At 38.9% G+C, this 18,071-nt stretch overlaps 1 protein-coding gene across 13 annotated transcripts in view; it reads right to left on the reverse strand.

Annotated features, from left to right (window-relative positions):
• The window catches only part of LOC126285452 (cytospin-A), a 1,067,624-nt gene that overhangs the window by 14,282 nt on the left and 1,035,271 nt on the right, over positions 1 to 18,071 (reverse strand). For 5 of the 13 annotated variants that reach the window (XM_049984846.1, XM_049984845.1, XM_049984842.1 and 2 more), the window contains 2 exons: positions 11,083 to 11,301; positions 570 to 818 (listed from right to left, as the gene is read on the reverse strand). In XM_049984846.1, the coding sequence (XP_049840803.1) occupies positions 570 to 818; positions 11,083 to 11,301 (468 nt within the window). The remainder of the gene's footprint in view (positions 1 to 569; positions 819 to 11,082; positions 11,302 to 18,071) is intronic. The other 8 variants (XM_049984844.1, XM_049984841.1, XM_049984850.1 and 5 more) reach the window with 3 other exon arrangements.

The raw sequence follows: 18,071 nt of genomic DNA on the forward strand, positions 1-18,071 counted from the left end.
GTTGTCTAAAAAGAAAAAATGTTTAGAGTTAACTGTAATACACATACTATTGCATAGCAACCGTATGGCAAGAAATCAACACCAGCGATACATAACCTCAGAGCATAAGAGTCATGCGAAGGATAGAAACAGAAAGACGTTACTTTACTGTTTCAGTGATTTTACGTGATGAACAACACAGTTTACAATAATGGGTTGCAAGGACAAACACTGCAAACATTCTGATAAGCAATACATTATTTCTCACAAAATACAAGCACGCCATGTGTACAACTGTATTTTCTCAGTTCAGTGTTTTGAAACTGTGTATCTGCTATTCCCCTGTGCCTCAGTGGTGGACATGCTAGCACCCGCACTGTGCGGTAGTACAGTTTTCTAAGAGACTTAATGACACGTTCTGATAAAAAGTCACACACATTCACATCTACAAATTGCTCTCGATGAAACTAACTACAATTTTCTGTGTGGAATGTATTTGTGTTGCAGTTTCAGAAATGAAATTTATGAGCAAGTCACATTTGAAGTATAACCTAAAAATAACGACTTGAAAGTGTTGGTCTGCTACCCACCAGTGATTAGATTTCTCCTATTCTGTGAAGCCTTCATATTGTTTGTATTGTTTCCAACAGTTTGGTTATTGCTCTGTTGTTGATCCCGAAGAGGCGTCTTCACAGAAAACACAGCATCTGTTTCAGAATTATGCCTACGAGTGAAGTTTGGTGTCTGTGGCATACTTGGATTGCCTGTTGATGTTGCAGTCCTCACTTCACTTGTTATGCTGCTTAGACTAGATGTCGAACTACTTCGGCTTCGTGGACCTGAGAAATTCATCAGTTTTACATTAAAAAGAAAAAACATGCAACTGCAGTGGCTATACATGAAATGACTGCTTCAAATGTGGTACAACTGGTAAAATGTAGCAGCAACATCTACACTTTGCTATTAGTCCTCAGACAGACACAATTACATATGTCTAACATTATTTAAAACAACAGTGCTATCACTGACTCCATAAGAATATTAGCAGACCATTAGAATTGACCCAGGACAAAATTTGGACTAGTTTTGAAGTAGTTCTTTGCACTACAGCTTGGAAAATTGTGGACAAATGTTGATTTTGTCTGGCCCAGTTTGATTTTCTCATAGACGTCTTAAAAAAAAAAAAACTCACACACACACACACACACACACACACACACACACACACACACACACACACACACACACACACACACAATATTATACATTAAGTATTTGTCACATATAATGAATTATTTTAGAGAAGCCAAGTGGAGAATCTCAAGGTGAATGACACAGCAAGAATCAATCTTGAAGTAGAGGAGAAAAATATCAGTTAATGTACACAGAGTGGCAGGGTTGTCGCAAGTTTCCTCATGTGAAATTCCCTGATTACCAGGCAAATTTTATCATTTTTCCCTGACAAATTTTGAGATCTCAAGGATAATTAAAGACATAAGTTGACAAAAAATGTAAGGACACCTGTATTTCTGAATGTGTGCAAAAATCTGAAGCACTAATATCAACATCTTTTGTAATGAACTGTTTTTAGATGGAGAAAGCAAGCCAAATGGTATATATGTTTCAATAAGACCACTGCCATTAATTTTTCAATAAAACAAAACACATTTGGTGACAAAAATACGCATTTTGTTGGAGTTCCAAAACAGATTTAAAATACCTTCAATGATTCCAGGAATAACCTTACAAAAAAAAGTAGGCCCATTGAAAGAAGTGTATAAGGCAGGTAAGAGTTGTGTAAACAAACACTATAGGTGACCGCCAATAAAATGTTGGTTAGACTATGTTCTTTATTGTCCATTTTTAACCACTGTGTTATGTCTATTATTTTACAGGTACTGTGTAGTTTTTCTTTCAAGAAATATGTGAGTACGTAGCGTACTAAGTGCCAGCCACTGGTACAATTTTCTTCTTCTTATCGCCCAAAATAACTAGAATAAATAAAATATCTATAAAACACCGCTCTGTACAATGTACTTATGGTGTAACTCTCGCAATTCCTGAAATCCATTACCTGTGACCTATGGCCTGCCAAGGGGGACAGCAGTCCTGGTTTCATGAATATACCACGAAAATTCACTGCATTACGCCACACATACACATACCTAGGCTGTGGGCAGATTGGCGAGACTAGATACGATAGCCAGAGGCTGCAAATTAGTGGGAAATGATGGGCTTCAGTACAGCAGGCCTGATCTATTAGATACCCACGAAAGTGGCCTGCAGTTTTGAAAGTTCACTCATATGGCCAGCTAGTCGGTCACGCACACCATGTCTATGAAATGAGACCACAGTGTTAATCCATGCAACAGATAACTTGCACAAATAATCTGAGAATCAATACTAATGAGGACAGGCAGCATATCACCATAAAGATGATTACCGAGTCACAGACAGGCACACGCAAAAGACAATCACACTCTCACAACTAAATTTTTGTCATAGCCTTTGTCATAAAATGAGAGCATACACACATTCACACACTCACCCATAGACAACTAACGCACACTCGACTGCTGTCTCCAGCTGCTGATTCAAAAAACTCCAATAATCAGATCCAGACAAACCACCCCTCATGTCTCCCTGTTTCTCATCAGCAGCTGCTAGGCTAGCAACAAGAAGTGGTAGCACTGACTGCAAGCTGAGGGGAGTGGTAGAAAGGGGAGAAGCAGGGTACAAATTTCCCTGACACATTTTAGATTCCCCAATATTCCCTGATTTTCAGAACTTGTGGCAACCCTGAGTGGGTGTTGGGAAAGTAGCTTAATGACCAAGGAGATGCTACACACTGTGCCAACTTATTCCTTACTTTATACATGTAACGACACAACCAATTCAGTAATAAAACATTCGTACATTTATACAACATGATAACTGTAAACTTAACATGAATGTTTTTCAGGTATGGTTTCATATCAAAAAATAACTTTCATATTAACTGACTGATGCCTGACTTCGATGCAGTAACAACTGAAAATTTGTCTCGAACCAGAAATTTCATTGTCACTGATTTGTTTCCATCTATAATTTCTCAACTATACCACCAGAGATCCTACTATGTGGTATCTGAGACCATCACTGGATGAACATAGACTGTAGAGGATGAGGTTCACCCTGCCACAAACTACATATATGTAGCAGGAAAATTGCTACTCACCATATAGCAGAGCTGCTGAGTCACAGATAGGAATAACAAAAAGCACGCACGCACGCACGCACGCACGCACGCGCACACACACACACACACCTGCAGCCTCAGGCAACTGAAACCACACTGCCAGTTGCCCGAGACTGCAGTTGTGTGGCCCGAGAGTGCAGTTGTGTGCCCGAGTTGTGTTCGCGCGTGCGTGTGTGTGTGTGTGTGTGTGTGTGTGTGTGTGTGTGTGTGTGTGTGTGTGTGTGTGTGTGTGGAGCGGGGGTGGGCAGGAGGGAGGGGGCGGGGGGCGTGCGTCTATCTGCTGTTGGCAAAGCCCTTAATCGCCAAAAGCTACAATTGCGAGTGTCTTTTTGTTGTGCCTATCTGCAACTCAGGATCTCCACTATATGGTGAGTAGCAACTTTCCTTTTCATAATTGTAACATTCCATCCCGATTTTCTATTGTTTGAAAGTATGTATATGAAATGATTTAAATGTATTAAACGAACGAAATGCAGTGACGGGTGTGAAATCAATGAAGATATACTGACATGAAATTATATTCGTGTCAGGCATTCAGATATGTTGAACCTGCAACGAAACAAATATTTTGCAGTAATAGGTGGAAACATCAATGACAATGGAAGTTTGGGCCAGGCCTGCACATGCAATCAACTATACATTGCACGTTATCATGTGTAAACCACTTCTACTGATTTGGGCAACTTCATCTCATCTCATACAGGTCAAGAGTGAATGTGTCACATCATCAATATTTCAAAGTTTGCTGAAGAAACTGTGTGTTGAAGTTCCACATTATACCTCTCCAAAACTGCAATATTTTGATTTTTTGATGATTTTTTTCAAACACTACAGACCTCTCTAAATGACAGTACTTGTGAAAATGAAAAGGAAAAACTGAAAAATTGTTATAAACATACCAAAAGTGATAAGAGATCTGAATTTATTTGCAGTAAATAAATTTGTAACCTTTTGCGAATTTCAAAATTATATTTTGAAAATATGAGTAGTCACAGGATGTTAACTGTCTTGAGAAATAATAAAATGGAAGGACTGAAATTGTCAGCTATGACATTAATTGATGAAATTTTTGAACTGTCAAAATATTTGTACATAAAATTAAAAGAACCTGGATTTTTTTATTTAGAAATTGTTTTCTATAAAATGTTCTAAGAATTTCATGGTACATGAGTTGGTCATTGTACTTAGAATGTAAATCACAGTGAGCAATGCTTGTCTGCACAAAAGTGTGAGAAAATTTTTAGGTAGATGTAAATCTACTCTCAAGGTCAAAAAATCATGCACACTTAAAATATTTAGATTTATCACTGATTTTAAGTAAAGTTCATGCAAAATATGTATTTCTGAATCAAAATAATTACTTCGCAATATCACGAGTGGCAAAAACAATTCCTAATTTTGTTTAACAGCATTTTATAACAGGAATGAGATGTAGGATATGTATACCAATTTTTCTTTTTATGATGATACTCACAAATTGTTATTGTATTTTGTCATGGTCTTCTTTATGACTTTCCATCAATTAAAATTGCCTACAATGTAACACTCAATACTGCACTGCTGAAAGACTTCATTCCCTCCCTCCAACTTTGAAAGAAAGTATGCCAGAATTGTGAATCATGTCACAAAACTGACAGCATTCATTTCCGAATATTCACTGCCGTGTTTCTTACACGTAAATACAAGTTTACCCTCTGAAACAAAACCAGAAGGAGAGTCAGCATGCAGAATAATTATCCGACAACCTATTCCTGTGAAAACTTTAGAATTGCCAGTACCATCCCTTATCTTCCAGCAGATCTTCCTGGAATGATTCTAATTGACCCGTTTCATCAATTACTATGTAAGTACATCATCCTCTTGTATTGTGAATCTTCATATGGGATGTAGTTTGTGCTGCACCTATGCCACTTCTTTGAACTAAAAATGCTCTTCTTAGCATATCATGAACTAACGTATTTTAAACTTCTTCACATTGACGAAGTGCTTACCATTGTAGCCGATTTTCTCCTGCATAACTGTACCACCTTTTTGTGAGGTCGGACATTCATCGTTAACATGGAGCACTTTAAAACATCGTTGTTGAAACGATCTATTTGTGTTATAGGTTTCTTGCGATTTCGATGCTTTACAGGCAACATGAAACCAACTTTTCCTAAGGTTCACACAGCTCTGACACTTTCGTTTAGAATTCCCCTTACATTTTTCTTGCTGACACCACATTGTTCTGGAGTCCGTTCTTGTGTCTTCAAATGTCAATGCTTTCAAGTTCCCATTTGAAGAAGTTATAAATGCAGTAAATATTCCCCCTTGTCTGCTTGATAAGTGCTTCACTTTTTTTTCTTTATTGCTCTTAAACATTTACTGATACACATTCCACACATATACTGCTACAAGAAAAAAAAGAGAATACAAAAAACTGACAGCTGAATGAATAACTTGGTTGTTGCGAAGTACGGCAACAGTGCAGCATGAAGGAGCGAGATTCTTGATGTCTAGCTGTAACTCGCTGCTAGCCACTAGGAAAGCGAATGAATATTATTGGCTGCTAGTGGCTAATGGAGGGGGATGTGCAGAACGGCTGAAAACTGGGCCGCCTTCCAACATGATGTGGACTTTAGCCTTCTATAATTATGGGAATGTATTTCAATTCACTTGACAGTACCCAACCAAAGAAAACAGTTTTGTTTTCATTTGATGTGAGACTTGTAAACCAAGCGTAAACACTGCTTACGTGGAGACTAACCCTCTCCCCACTGCAACCCTGATTACTATGCGCATGCATGGATCTGGCTGGTTGGGTGTGCCAGAAAAATTTTTAATGGGTAGCACCTGACTGCTTATTGTTACTACTGATACAGCTAACAGCCACACTTCAAGTAACTGGAAGCAGAAGAAGGTACTGTCCGTATGAAACTCAACTGGGCATCCATGTGTGCCCACAGGCAACTGCTCAAATGAACTTAATGTAAACAGCTGTGACATCACGGTCGTCGGCAGCAGTTTATTGTTATGAAGTATTCCACAGTCTTTGTCATAAACCTTATTACACATTTTGCTGTTTATCAATTCTTACCAGTCAACATTACAAAAATTTAATTGAAGTCTAAAACAATGAAAAATTTCCGAACTGTAAAAAAATTCCCCAAGGCTTTTCCAGTTTTCTCCCGGATGAAAAAAATTCCGGGTTTTTCCCGGAGTGTATAAACCTTGTCATTGAATTTGTATAGCAGAGCTGAATTTGCACACAGACAAGGATGATCCAACAGGAGCATTACTTGGGAAATGAGAACTGCACACTGATCTTTTCATGATGACCATTTGCAACCATTAGCAGGAGCATGAGGGAGACAACTGTATCTTGTAGCTCATGAGAGACAGTTATTACCTTTTCCACCCACCACTGGCTGTTGTACACACAAGAAATGAAGTGGCTCACTACAATGTATGCTGTGGTCTCTGCATTTTACATACAGTAACAGGCTGCATTTCGTGGAAAACCATTCTTGCAAAGTACATGCCCCTCCGGGATGCAACCCAGTAGTGGCTTAACTGAATTCCTACCACAGGCTTCACAGCAGACCACCCTTCTCTCTTTCTTAAACAAAATTCCCTTAATGTACTTCCATTTAGAATTATGACTTTCATGTGTGTTACTAATGTTGATATGCCTAAAAACAAAGATGATGTAACTTACCAAACGAAAGCGTTGGTATGTTGATAGAGACACTAACAAACACACACAAAATTCAAGCTTTCGCAACCCATGGTTGCTTCATCGGGAAAGAGGGAAGGAGGGAAGGAGAGGGAAAGACGAAAGGATGCGTGTTGTAAGGGAGAGGGTAAGGAGTCATTCCAATCCCCTTAGGGGGAAAAAGGGACAGGTATACACTCGCTCACACACACATATCCTTCTGCACATATGCAGACACAAGCAGACACGTGTAAAGGCAAAGAGTTTGGACAGAGATGTCAGTCGAGGCGGAAGTACTAAGGCAAAGATGTTGTTGAATGACAGGTGAGGTATGAGCGGGGGCAACTTATATTTAGCGGAGGTTGAGGCCTGGTGGGCAACAGGAAGAGAGGATATATTGAAGGGCAATTTCCCATCTCCAGAGTTCTGATAGGTTGGTGTTAGTGAGAAGTATCCAGATAATCCGGACGGTGTAACACTGTGCCAAGATGTGCTGGCCGTGCACCAAGGCATGTTTAGCCACAGGGTGATCTTCATGACCAACAAACACTGTCTGCCTGTGTCCATTCATGCGAATGGGCAGTTTGTTGCTGGTCATTCCCAGATAGAAAGCTTCACAGCATAGGCAGGTCAGTTGGTAAATCACGTGGGTGCTTTCACACGTGGCTCTGCCTTTGATCGTGTACACCTTCCGGGTTACAGGACTGTGGTAGGTGGTGGTGGGAGGGTGCATGGGACAGGTTTTGCACTGGGGGCAGTTACAAGGGTAGGAGCCAGAGGATAGGGGAGGTGGTTTGGGGATTTCATAGGGATGAACCAAGAGGTTACCAAGGTTAGGTGGACGGCGGAAAGACGCTCTTGGTGGAGTGGGGAGGATTTCATGAAGGATGGATCTCATTTCAGGACAGGATTTGAGGAAGTCGTATCCCTGCTAGAGAGCCACATTCAGAGTCTGATTCAGTCCTGGAAAGTATCCTGTCACAAGTGGGGCAATTTTGGGGTTCTTCTGTGGGAGGTTCTGGATTTGAAGGGATGAGGAAGTGGCCCTGGTTATTTGCTTCTGTACCAGGTTGGGAGGGTAGTTGCGGGATGCGAAAGCTGTTTTCAGGTTGTTGGTGTAATGGTTCAGGGATTCAGGACTGGAGCAAATTCGTTTGCCACAAAGACCTAGGCTGTAGGGAAGGGACCATTTGATATGGAATGGGTGGCAGCTGTCATAATGGAGGTACTGTTGCTTGTTGGTGGGTTTGATGTGGACGGAGGTGTGAAGCTGGCCATTGGACAGATGGAGGTCAACGTCAAGGAAAGTGGCATGGGATTTGCAGTAGAACCAGGTGAATCTGATGGAAGCAAAGGAGTTGAGGTTGGAGAGAAAATTCTGGAGTAGTTGTTCACTTTGAGTCCAGATCATGAAGATGTCATCAATAAATGTGTACCAAACTTTGAATTGGCAGGCCTGGGTAACTAAGAAGGCTTCCTCTAAGCGACCCATAAATAGGTTGGCATATGAGGGGGCCATCCTGGTACCCATGGCTGTTCCCTTTAATTGTTGGTATGTCTGGCCTTCGAAACTGAAGAAGTTGTGAGTCAGGGGAAAGAGGTTTTAGGTAGGGTGGCAGGTGACAGGTGCTGTGCACAAATACAGTAGCATCTCTTATAGCATCAACAGCTTCATGCTGGAAATTAAATCTCATTGCAAGATGTTTACAGAGACCTACAGTGTTGATCAAGCTCATAAAGCTGAAAGTGACTTTTTAAATGAGATGATGCACCATCAGTCACACACACGTTTAGGAAATGCATGGCCTCTAGAAGCTATGTCATCAGTTATCATGCTGACAGAGTAGCATACATGTGCACTGTCACGAATGAGATCGTCACTGACAATAGCAAAACAGTAAGATGTTCCAAGGAAGTGAGAAACACATGTAAATATTGATACCTATAATGTGTGCCAGTGGTAAGTTTGAAATTCGTTCTGCAAAGATCAGTTGTCAGGAAAGTTGAAATGAAGAACTAGTGTGGTAGTATTCTGGGATGTGGGTGATTTTACTTCTGCTACAGCCTGTCTCTGAATCCTCCGGATGTGATGGTGAGCTATTCCTTTCATGACACAATGCCTAACCTCCGTAACAAACTTCTCTGGCTCTACTGTCTTCTTCGCCAACCCTCTGCCCTTCAACAATGCATAGGTTACATCACTGTCAATATCCTGAAGGTGTAGTGCTTCAACAGTACCAGGACACATTGCACACTCCTGCAATCAACATTTATCATGCAGCTCTTGACATATACACAGAAGCAAAGCATCAGGTCCATCTCTGTATACTATTAGTGGGATAAATCCATGTGCACACTCCTTCACTGGCTGGCAATTTACTCATTTTGGTCATAAAATTAGAGCTTTGCGAGACCAGTTTTTAAACTGGGGTTCTCCTTTTTCATTAGGAGACATGCTTCTCTTATTGATCTTGTCTCATATCTTTTTACCTTTTTCACCATTTTCACTAACAGAGGTAACATCAGCCTGGTTAGGGCTTTGCCTGCTGCTATCTTTGTCATCACTTAGGTAACATCCCAGAGCAACAGTAAGCATATTATCTTGCAACAGATGCGCACAGTAAGAATCTGGGCAAATCCAAATACCTTTCTCGTTCTTTATTTTATGAGCCTTTGACATCAAATAAAGTAAGGAAGTGTGTATGTATTTCTGTATCTGCTGATTAGAGTAGCTACCTGGTATCTATTTCAGTAACTGTACCTTTCCAGTATAGTTGGCTGTCAAAATAGCAATATTTAGGTTTTGGAAACACAAATCACATTTTGTCCACATACCACTATTCTCAGGTTCTGCACCAAGTGCATCTACATTACACACTTCATAAACTTTTGAAGCTGTTGCTTGTGTAAAACTTGTCAGTTTCTTACACTTTTCTTTTTACGTACTGTATTCTTCTTGTGCTTCTTAGTTTTCTTGGACATTTAAGAAAGGGCATAGTAGGGGCTACAGTAGAAATACTAACATTCAACCCATCTATAACTTCTCATACACTCAGGAATATAAACATCTCCACTGTCTTCTTCAGTTTCATATTCAGGTGGGTTGTCACTAAATTTCTTTTCATAGTGAATGTAGAAATTCCTGCATAATGAATGTGATGCTAATACCGTTGCTTGAGGAATAAGAAATTTGTGCAAAACCTCTGACAGATTTCCAACAACTGTGAAGTGTTTTTCACTTTTCTTAAACACCACCATCTTGTGTCTTTTTTTTTTACAGTTCAGACACTTCACTCTCTCACTACTGTACTTCCTTATGTGTTCGTCTTAAATTTGTAAGTTAAAGGAAGCCCATAAATGTGTGGATGTCAACTAAATTTAATGCACTAAGTGGGTGCTTTAACGCAAAATATCTGCCAGGCCTCCAGTACTTTTGGTTTATTAGTTATATATATTTTGTTGTTCTCTACTGTTTTAAGAGTTAGTTGCAAAAAATACATTTCTCAAAAGGCCATACCATTTACAAAAATTAAGATAAAATGAAAATACTTTATTTCTTAACACACATGATGTAAAATGTAATATATATATATTTTTCCAGAGAAATTCATGACCACGAGTTGACATGATCTGTGCGATTTAAGTTGAAATAGCCCATTTCATGTTCTTGCATCTTCATTGGCGACAATCCAATTAATTCACTAATTTTATTTCAGAGCATTTCATTCACTTCATATTTATTGCAATAACTACAACAGCATTAGTATTTGATACAAATGAAGGAGGACAAGTAAAACACACACACAAAGAAAAGTGTGATTTATTGGAAGGAAATTCATGTCACAGGGAAGTAGAAGAAAATCATGTGAAGAAATATGGAATAAAATTTGGAGTTTAATGTCTTTTAAAAGTCAAGGTGACTGAACTCAAAGTTAGCTTGGATATGAATTAGGTCACCTTGACGAAATCATTCTGACATTGGCACTTCAAACCTGAAATCAGATTGTCCCATATGGAACTGAGCCCATTTTAGGCTGCACTGTCCTACTAGAAATATACCACTAATACATCATAGTCTTTCTACTGATGTTTAACAATAAGTGCATTTCTGTACCACTACAGAACAATGAAAGGCTTACAGTAATGGCAGTGTAAAATATTGTTATCTTACCACCTTTTGCCTGTTTGGTTGCATTCTCGATGCTCTCTATCAGAGATTTGACAGAAATCTGGCTATCTTGTCGAGAAACTCCAATTTCCCTGCCTCTCAATGTTATCTCCTGTGGAACACTATTTGTCACAGTAGATGTCGGACAGCCAGTTTCTTGCATGGCTGAAGTAGGCACTCTAATTCCCAGTGTAGCTGAAGTCGGTGGTTTTGGCGTGGCTGCTGTAATCCACACAGTATGAAATGCACAAATTTCAGAACAATAAAGACAACAGATATAATTTTGTAATTAATGTAATCACTCAACTAAATATGCACAAGAAAGCCATTTAAAGCCACTATGAATCGCTGATAAAGGCAATACACACAGAACACACATACTAATGACCCCATGTTCCACCTCTCTTCCTGAGAAAAATTAAAAGGTCACCCACTGAAAATTTTAGTGTGGACAGGAGCTAACCTAATATATACAAAACTGAACAGAATTTTCTCAAGTTGATAATGCATTCAACAATATGTCTTTGTTTGCGCAAATATTCATCTTAAGCTAATGTTTAAACATAGATAGCAGCGCCAAAATTATGAATGCTTCATACAATACACACGATTCTTTTTATTTTCCTTGGAATTAGAATTTTGATAACGCAAAAAAAGTTACAGCCACAAACCACTGTTCTCAACTAAACAGACACATAACTCAATATTTCTTTTTTCAGTAAAAAGGTGGGATATCATTACTGACTAGTAGATGGTCTCAGCCAAGACCAACCAATTCAGGTAATATTCGGCATGTCACCTGAGTGCAACCCAGAAAGAAGTACTCTAAGGTATTTCAGGGTGTATATGCAGAAGGGGAAAAAACCAGATTTCCCAGTTAAAAATTCACTTTTCCTCAGGTGAAAATACACTATACACCATGTGAAAGCATATTTTCTTCATCTTAAGTGACAGTATACTTTCCCTCAGAGCTGTAAAATTTATTGGTCCTTTGAATGGTGAAGGTTTCATACACCGGCATCGAACCTCAGAACTACTTCTACTTCTTTTTTTTTCCATCCATCAATGACAGCAGATACACATGTGGTGTAGTCAGCCAATACAACAACACTGTTAAGCAGTGTGAACACACAGATAGGAAAAGTAACCGATTTAATGTAATATAGACACAGTGTAGCTACAAGAAAAGCAAAGCTCCCATATATAATACAGGCCGTCAAAAAATTTTTCGCCATTTCTTTCCGAGGGTGTGATTAGACCACAGCTTAAATAGTAGGAGTTGGATATTTCTGACATCCACAATTATAAATTTCACTGCTGTGCACTGAACATTTTATGGGTTACCTGGGTGAATACATGTTCAACTTTTACGTGGAAAAGTCAAGTTGTGTGTGAAATTGCTAAAGAACTCACTCCGCACTCAAAGAACTAAATTGAATATGAAAATTTAACCTTGACGCTTGATCCTTGCCTGTATTACCCTACAGGATACATCAAACACAAATCTGCCACTAAAATTTTAAATAATGCCATAGGTGGCTGGTTTTCTGGGCCCAAAATTTTTATAAGTTGTTGGTCCTTGAAGACCTGAGTTTTGAATGAGTTTCAAGAAATTTGTTACACATTCTCACACTTAACATAATTTATCTTGCGTAAAACGAAATTTACTTTGAAAATATCACTTCCAAAGCCACCATTCACAAAATTTTTCTGCAATGTGTTAGAAATGTAAACAGTTGAAACATCAGACTCGTCGAAGGGAGGCCCACAATCTTGTGGGCTCCACATCGAAAGCAGTCTCCTGTTAAGAAGTATTGCATTGTCTTTGACGCATTTTGCTGTCAACAGATGCTAGTGTGTCCACAGTGTTTTTTTGTTGTACATGGCACTTTTTTTCTAAACTGGATTTTACTTAGGTGTCATTCTCCTCATTTATGTTTTATTGCTGCACTTCTATTCGGCAGTAGCAAACTTAAATAAAATTCTTTATTAGAGTATCAATTCTTAGCAGTCAAAATTGCAAAAATTTCACTGAGAACTAAATCGATGAGAACCTCCCAGAATTATATAAAATAAAATTTAAAAAATCCTGGGTTTTTCCCAGATGAAAAATTTCCAAGTTTTTCCTGGACTTCTCAGGGTGTATGACCCTGTGTTTTGGCTTACCACCCCCTCACTCTCTCCTTTGTTTTTGAGAAAACCACCCCTCAAGTTTATGATACACAATCGACTAAAAATTGATGTGATTGATAGATATTGGAAAATATGCAATTTTCATCAATATACATGGAGTCCACAAATGCATATTTTCCTAGAAATCAAGGAAAGAAACTTTTCTGACTGCTGCCTATGTACCCATAACATGAAAAGCACTGGTGGTGTAGTAACCAAGCAAACTGTCTGTGGAGTGGGGAACCTGTGATCTATACCCAGTTGCACTCTACAGACCCTTCCCCTTCCTCCCACCCTCCCTCCTCCCCACAAACACACACACCCCTCCCCCCATTCTGAAATTGGTAGGCATAGGAGAGTTAATATGGCTAGTAAATCAATAGACTGTAACAACTACTTTTAGCAAACAAATTTCTGAAATAACTTGGATTAATAAAGAACTAAAAATTTAATCCTGGTCACTTTATAACGATTCTTTCACTGGCTCTGTTAGATGTCTTCAATTTCCTTCAAATTAGATGGATGGAACTTGTCATATAAACATTCGAAGCGATATACTCGAGACACCAAGCATATCTAATGAATGCAATCTTTATGTAACTACATTGTTCCATCTGAAGACTGTGATGGTAACACACTTTGTTTACATTTAAAAACATTTCTGTATCAGGAATTAATCTGGATGAATACCACAAACGATACATTGTCTGAACAATTGCTGCTAAAAGTTAATCATGAATTATGCTGTGAATCGTTATTGCATCTGCTTGACTGTGCAATTCCTGCTGGGTTTCCAGAAGCAGACTAATTTTGAAGCCTCTAAATAAAGTTTTTAACTAGCACACAGGCTTGCAATTTGGCAGCATTACTTCTACCGAGCAAGTCAGTTGACCACCAACATCTACACATGATTTAACACATGATGGTGTTAGTCTGTTCACCCCAGGATTCCAATACCGTACAAAACTTGTTATCAGAAAAGTATGATTTTAAAATGCAGACTGCAACTAGGAATCTTACACAAGTTCTCTGCTACTGGGCGAGATGCCTTGGTCACTATGCCAGCTATGTTTTCATGTAACAGCGCCTACCTTTTGGGTACATAAATAGAAGTCGAAAAAGTTTCTTTGCTCAATTTCCATGACAATATGCATTTTTCAGAAGCCACATATGTTGACGAAAAGTGTTTAATTGTCCAGTTATCTATCAATCCCATCAATTATGAGACAGTTGTGTGTCATAAATTTTAGGGGTAATTTTCTCAGAAATGGGAAGCACAAGTTGATCCAAAACATCTTCGAGTCTTTCATCTCAGATGGTACACAAAAGTGATTTGCCAAACATGAGCAGCTGGCCAAGTCTGAGAGCATCCCCTTGTGAATGCACTGAAACCAGCAGTATCAAAACTGAGTTATGAACACCATCATATCCTCTCAGGTTCCAAGGTGCATACAGCGAGTTTTAATTATCTAAAGAGTTGCATCTCAATTAATTAGACTTATTCAGCAATGCCATCAAAGACTTCCATAACCTGCATCTGCTAAGAAAGTGATGTACTATATACAAGACTGAAAAAACGCCTCTTACATACAACATAAAATATTTTAAATAAGAAAACTCATCAAAAATTGCACACACACAGGTTTCCCAGTGAATGCAAAGCAGGCAGTGAGAATCATGAACACATAAAGCCTGAAAAAAATAAGGACAAAAAACTCAAGCTTAACAGCATGACACTTAAAACATTATTTGAAATATCAAGAAGAATAATAACGGCACTAGACAATACACTGCAGAACAATGCAACTACTGCACCCTCATTCAGAACTTCACTCAATTAGTATTGTTTTACATTCATGTCTCGTATACTAAAATTTTTTTGATGACATTGAGCTACAGTCATGCAATACGTTTCAAAAAGGTAAACCACCGTTTGACTGTGTATTCTTATGTTTATCTTTTGTACTATCCAGATTTTGGCTTTTATGTCACTGTCAAGTACAAGCTAAAAGTTGTAAGACCATTATTAAGTCATATCTGCTAAGGCTGTCAAAAGCAAGTAAACAAGGCTAACCCATGTCTTTAAAATTTAACTGTCAAATAAGGTTAACACACATCTTTAAGATTAAACTGTAAAAGAACTTAACTGCCTTAACATACATAACTTGACAATGAACAAACAACTCTTAGCATTGTACCTGACAACAGTTTAAAAGCCGGAATGTGAACACTACAAAAGATAAATATAACAATACACAGTCAAATGACGGTTTTCTCATATACTAGTTCACAGGATCAGCCCCGATGAAGGCCTGCGTATTTTCTTTCTCACATCTGCGAACAAGCAAGTGATGTGACACAACAGTACTCGGTGCCTTCATTATCACTGTTTTGTTAACAACTAACACAATGATCTGCCAGCTCAAAGTTAAAAATGGATACCCATTATTGCTTTCATTCAAACATCAGCTCTCAGAAAACTGCTAAACTAAAAACAAGTTCAACAATACTGCTGCAACTACTGTGTTATGGCACTGCTGGATTGCATTAGACACTCAGTGCTGACACAGGTAATGTTAACTAGCCCTAATTCACAGACATCTCTTTCAATCTGAAGACTACAGAGATGAAAGGCAGAGAGAAAGTGTGAAGAGAGTACCAGTTCATTCTCATGACTCAACTATTTGATTCTGCTCTGCCCGTGAAGGGACAATACTCAATTTTCCACCTTATATGCATGTCCCTCACAGGAAAGGTCATAGTATCCCTGCTGTGTTACTCACCTTCTTAATGTGCTAGATTACAGATGGGGTTAGCCAGAGGACAATGTTAACCAGCGAGTAAGTTATCAGTTTCACGTGGTGTGGCTCCTCGTACAGGGCTATCATAAGAGACGCTGAGGAAAGAGATGAGGCACTCATTTGGCGAAAAGTAATGGGCTGACCTGACACCAAGTGTTCTGATAAACTTTGTGTGTCATACAAGGGAGCAAGTAAGATGAATTTATTTGGATTTTCAGATTCTCCTGGCAAAATTACTATATCCAAGATTATTATCACACATGTAATTTTTGTGTCTGGGAAGAAATTAGGTATTTAAAATCATGTTTTCCTATGTTCTCATTCTGGGTTGAATATGCACCACTCAAAATTTTATGATTCTCTCAACAGGAAAATACTTCACATAGATAGTAGATACTCTAGAAATTGAGTATCGCACTTCTGAAGATTTGAATGGAGAACTGTGGAATCAAAGTCTGCATATATTAGGAATAATGTGAGGTATTCTTAACTTCATTTATTTTATGGTGCTCATAAAATATTTCATGTTGTAGCATTATTAATTTGTAAATATTCTTTATGTATTCTTTAATGCACAACATTATGGAGAATGCCCGAAAGAAGAAGACTGAACTAAACCTATGAAGGTCATTCATTCAATAAGTAACGCCCCACTTTTTTTTTTTCCTTCATAACATATTTATTGTTAAGAGACAGAATTTGGTGACAATATAGATCAAAATGTCTTGTCCATGTCCTATTTTTCTATGTAGTCTCCATCACGTTCTATGCTCATATGCCAACGTTGTGCAAGATCATGTATTCCCTGCTCGTAAAAGCTCTTGTCTTGTAGGTGTAGCCATGTTTTCACTGCATGACTAACACACTCTTCATCTTCAAGTGACCCAAAGAGATGGAAGTCTGAGGGTGCTAGGTCTAGACTGTAGGGTGGATGAGGCAATGACGTCCAACCTAGTTTGGCAGTGTGTTCCCAGGTTCTCAGATAGTGTGTGGGCATGCATTATCGTGCTGGACCAAGATTTCTACTAGATTATTGTCTGACAGAACAAGTTGGAAACGGTTCTCAAGTTTATTCAGAGCCTTCACGTATACCTCTGAATTGATGGTTGACCCTCTTGGCATCACATCCTCGAGAATGACACAATCACAAGCCCAGAAGGCTGTCACCATGACTCGACGGGCAGAGGGGGTTGCCTTGAATTCCTTCTTTTGTGGTGAAGGAGGATGACGATACACCATGGACAGCCTTTTTGTTTCCAGCACAAAATGGTGCACCCAGCTTTCGTCCCCCCCAAGCTGATACGTGATACACAGTCCTCTCCATCAGTCTCAAAACACTCCAACAATTCAGATGAAATGGCCGTTCTTTGAATCTTGTGGTGCAATGTGAGCATTCGTGGAACCCACGGTGAGCATCTCTTTAAATATTCAAGAGTCTCCATCATTGCAGATGCACTTCCAATGCTGAATGAAAACTGTAGAGCCATTTGTCGAGTTCTGGTGTGATGGTTTGCACGAATAATAGCATCCGCATGATTCAGCATGTCTGTTTCTGCATTTCCTGAGGCTTTAACTTTCTTTGCCCATCATCCAACTGTACTTCTATCAACAGCACAATCACCTTTTGCTGCACACAAATGTTTATTGATGTTTACCACAGTTTCTTTTTCTGCACACAAGAATTCAATAACAGCACACAGCTTGTAATTTGAGTCGTATATAGACGTCATTCTGACGTTGTACTATGGCTCTGCCAATCTGCCAGAATGGTTCGAAATTTCACCAACACACAGAACAAACATAAAATGTGAAGTACCACCAAGGACATTTGTCTATGTATACTTATGGCTTTTTAAAAAAAATGTGGGGCATTACTTACTGGGGTTGGGAGGGGGGCCATGGGGAAGAAAGGGGGGAGGGGGAGGTGGTGGGATATATATTTTCATTCAAAATAAAATGAGTTTGATAACTACATGTCAATTGTTAATAAGATTACAACAACATAGAGTTCACCATTTT

The sequence above is a fragment of the Schistocerca gregaria genome, chromosome 8 (genome assembly GCF_023897955.1).
Source record: "Schistocerca gregaria isolate iqSchGreg1 chromosome 8, iqSchGreg1.2, whole genome shotgun sequence".
Taxonomy (NCBI): Eukaryota; Metazoa; Arthropoda; class Insecta; order Orthoptera; family Acrididae; genus Schistocerca; species Schistocerca gregaria.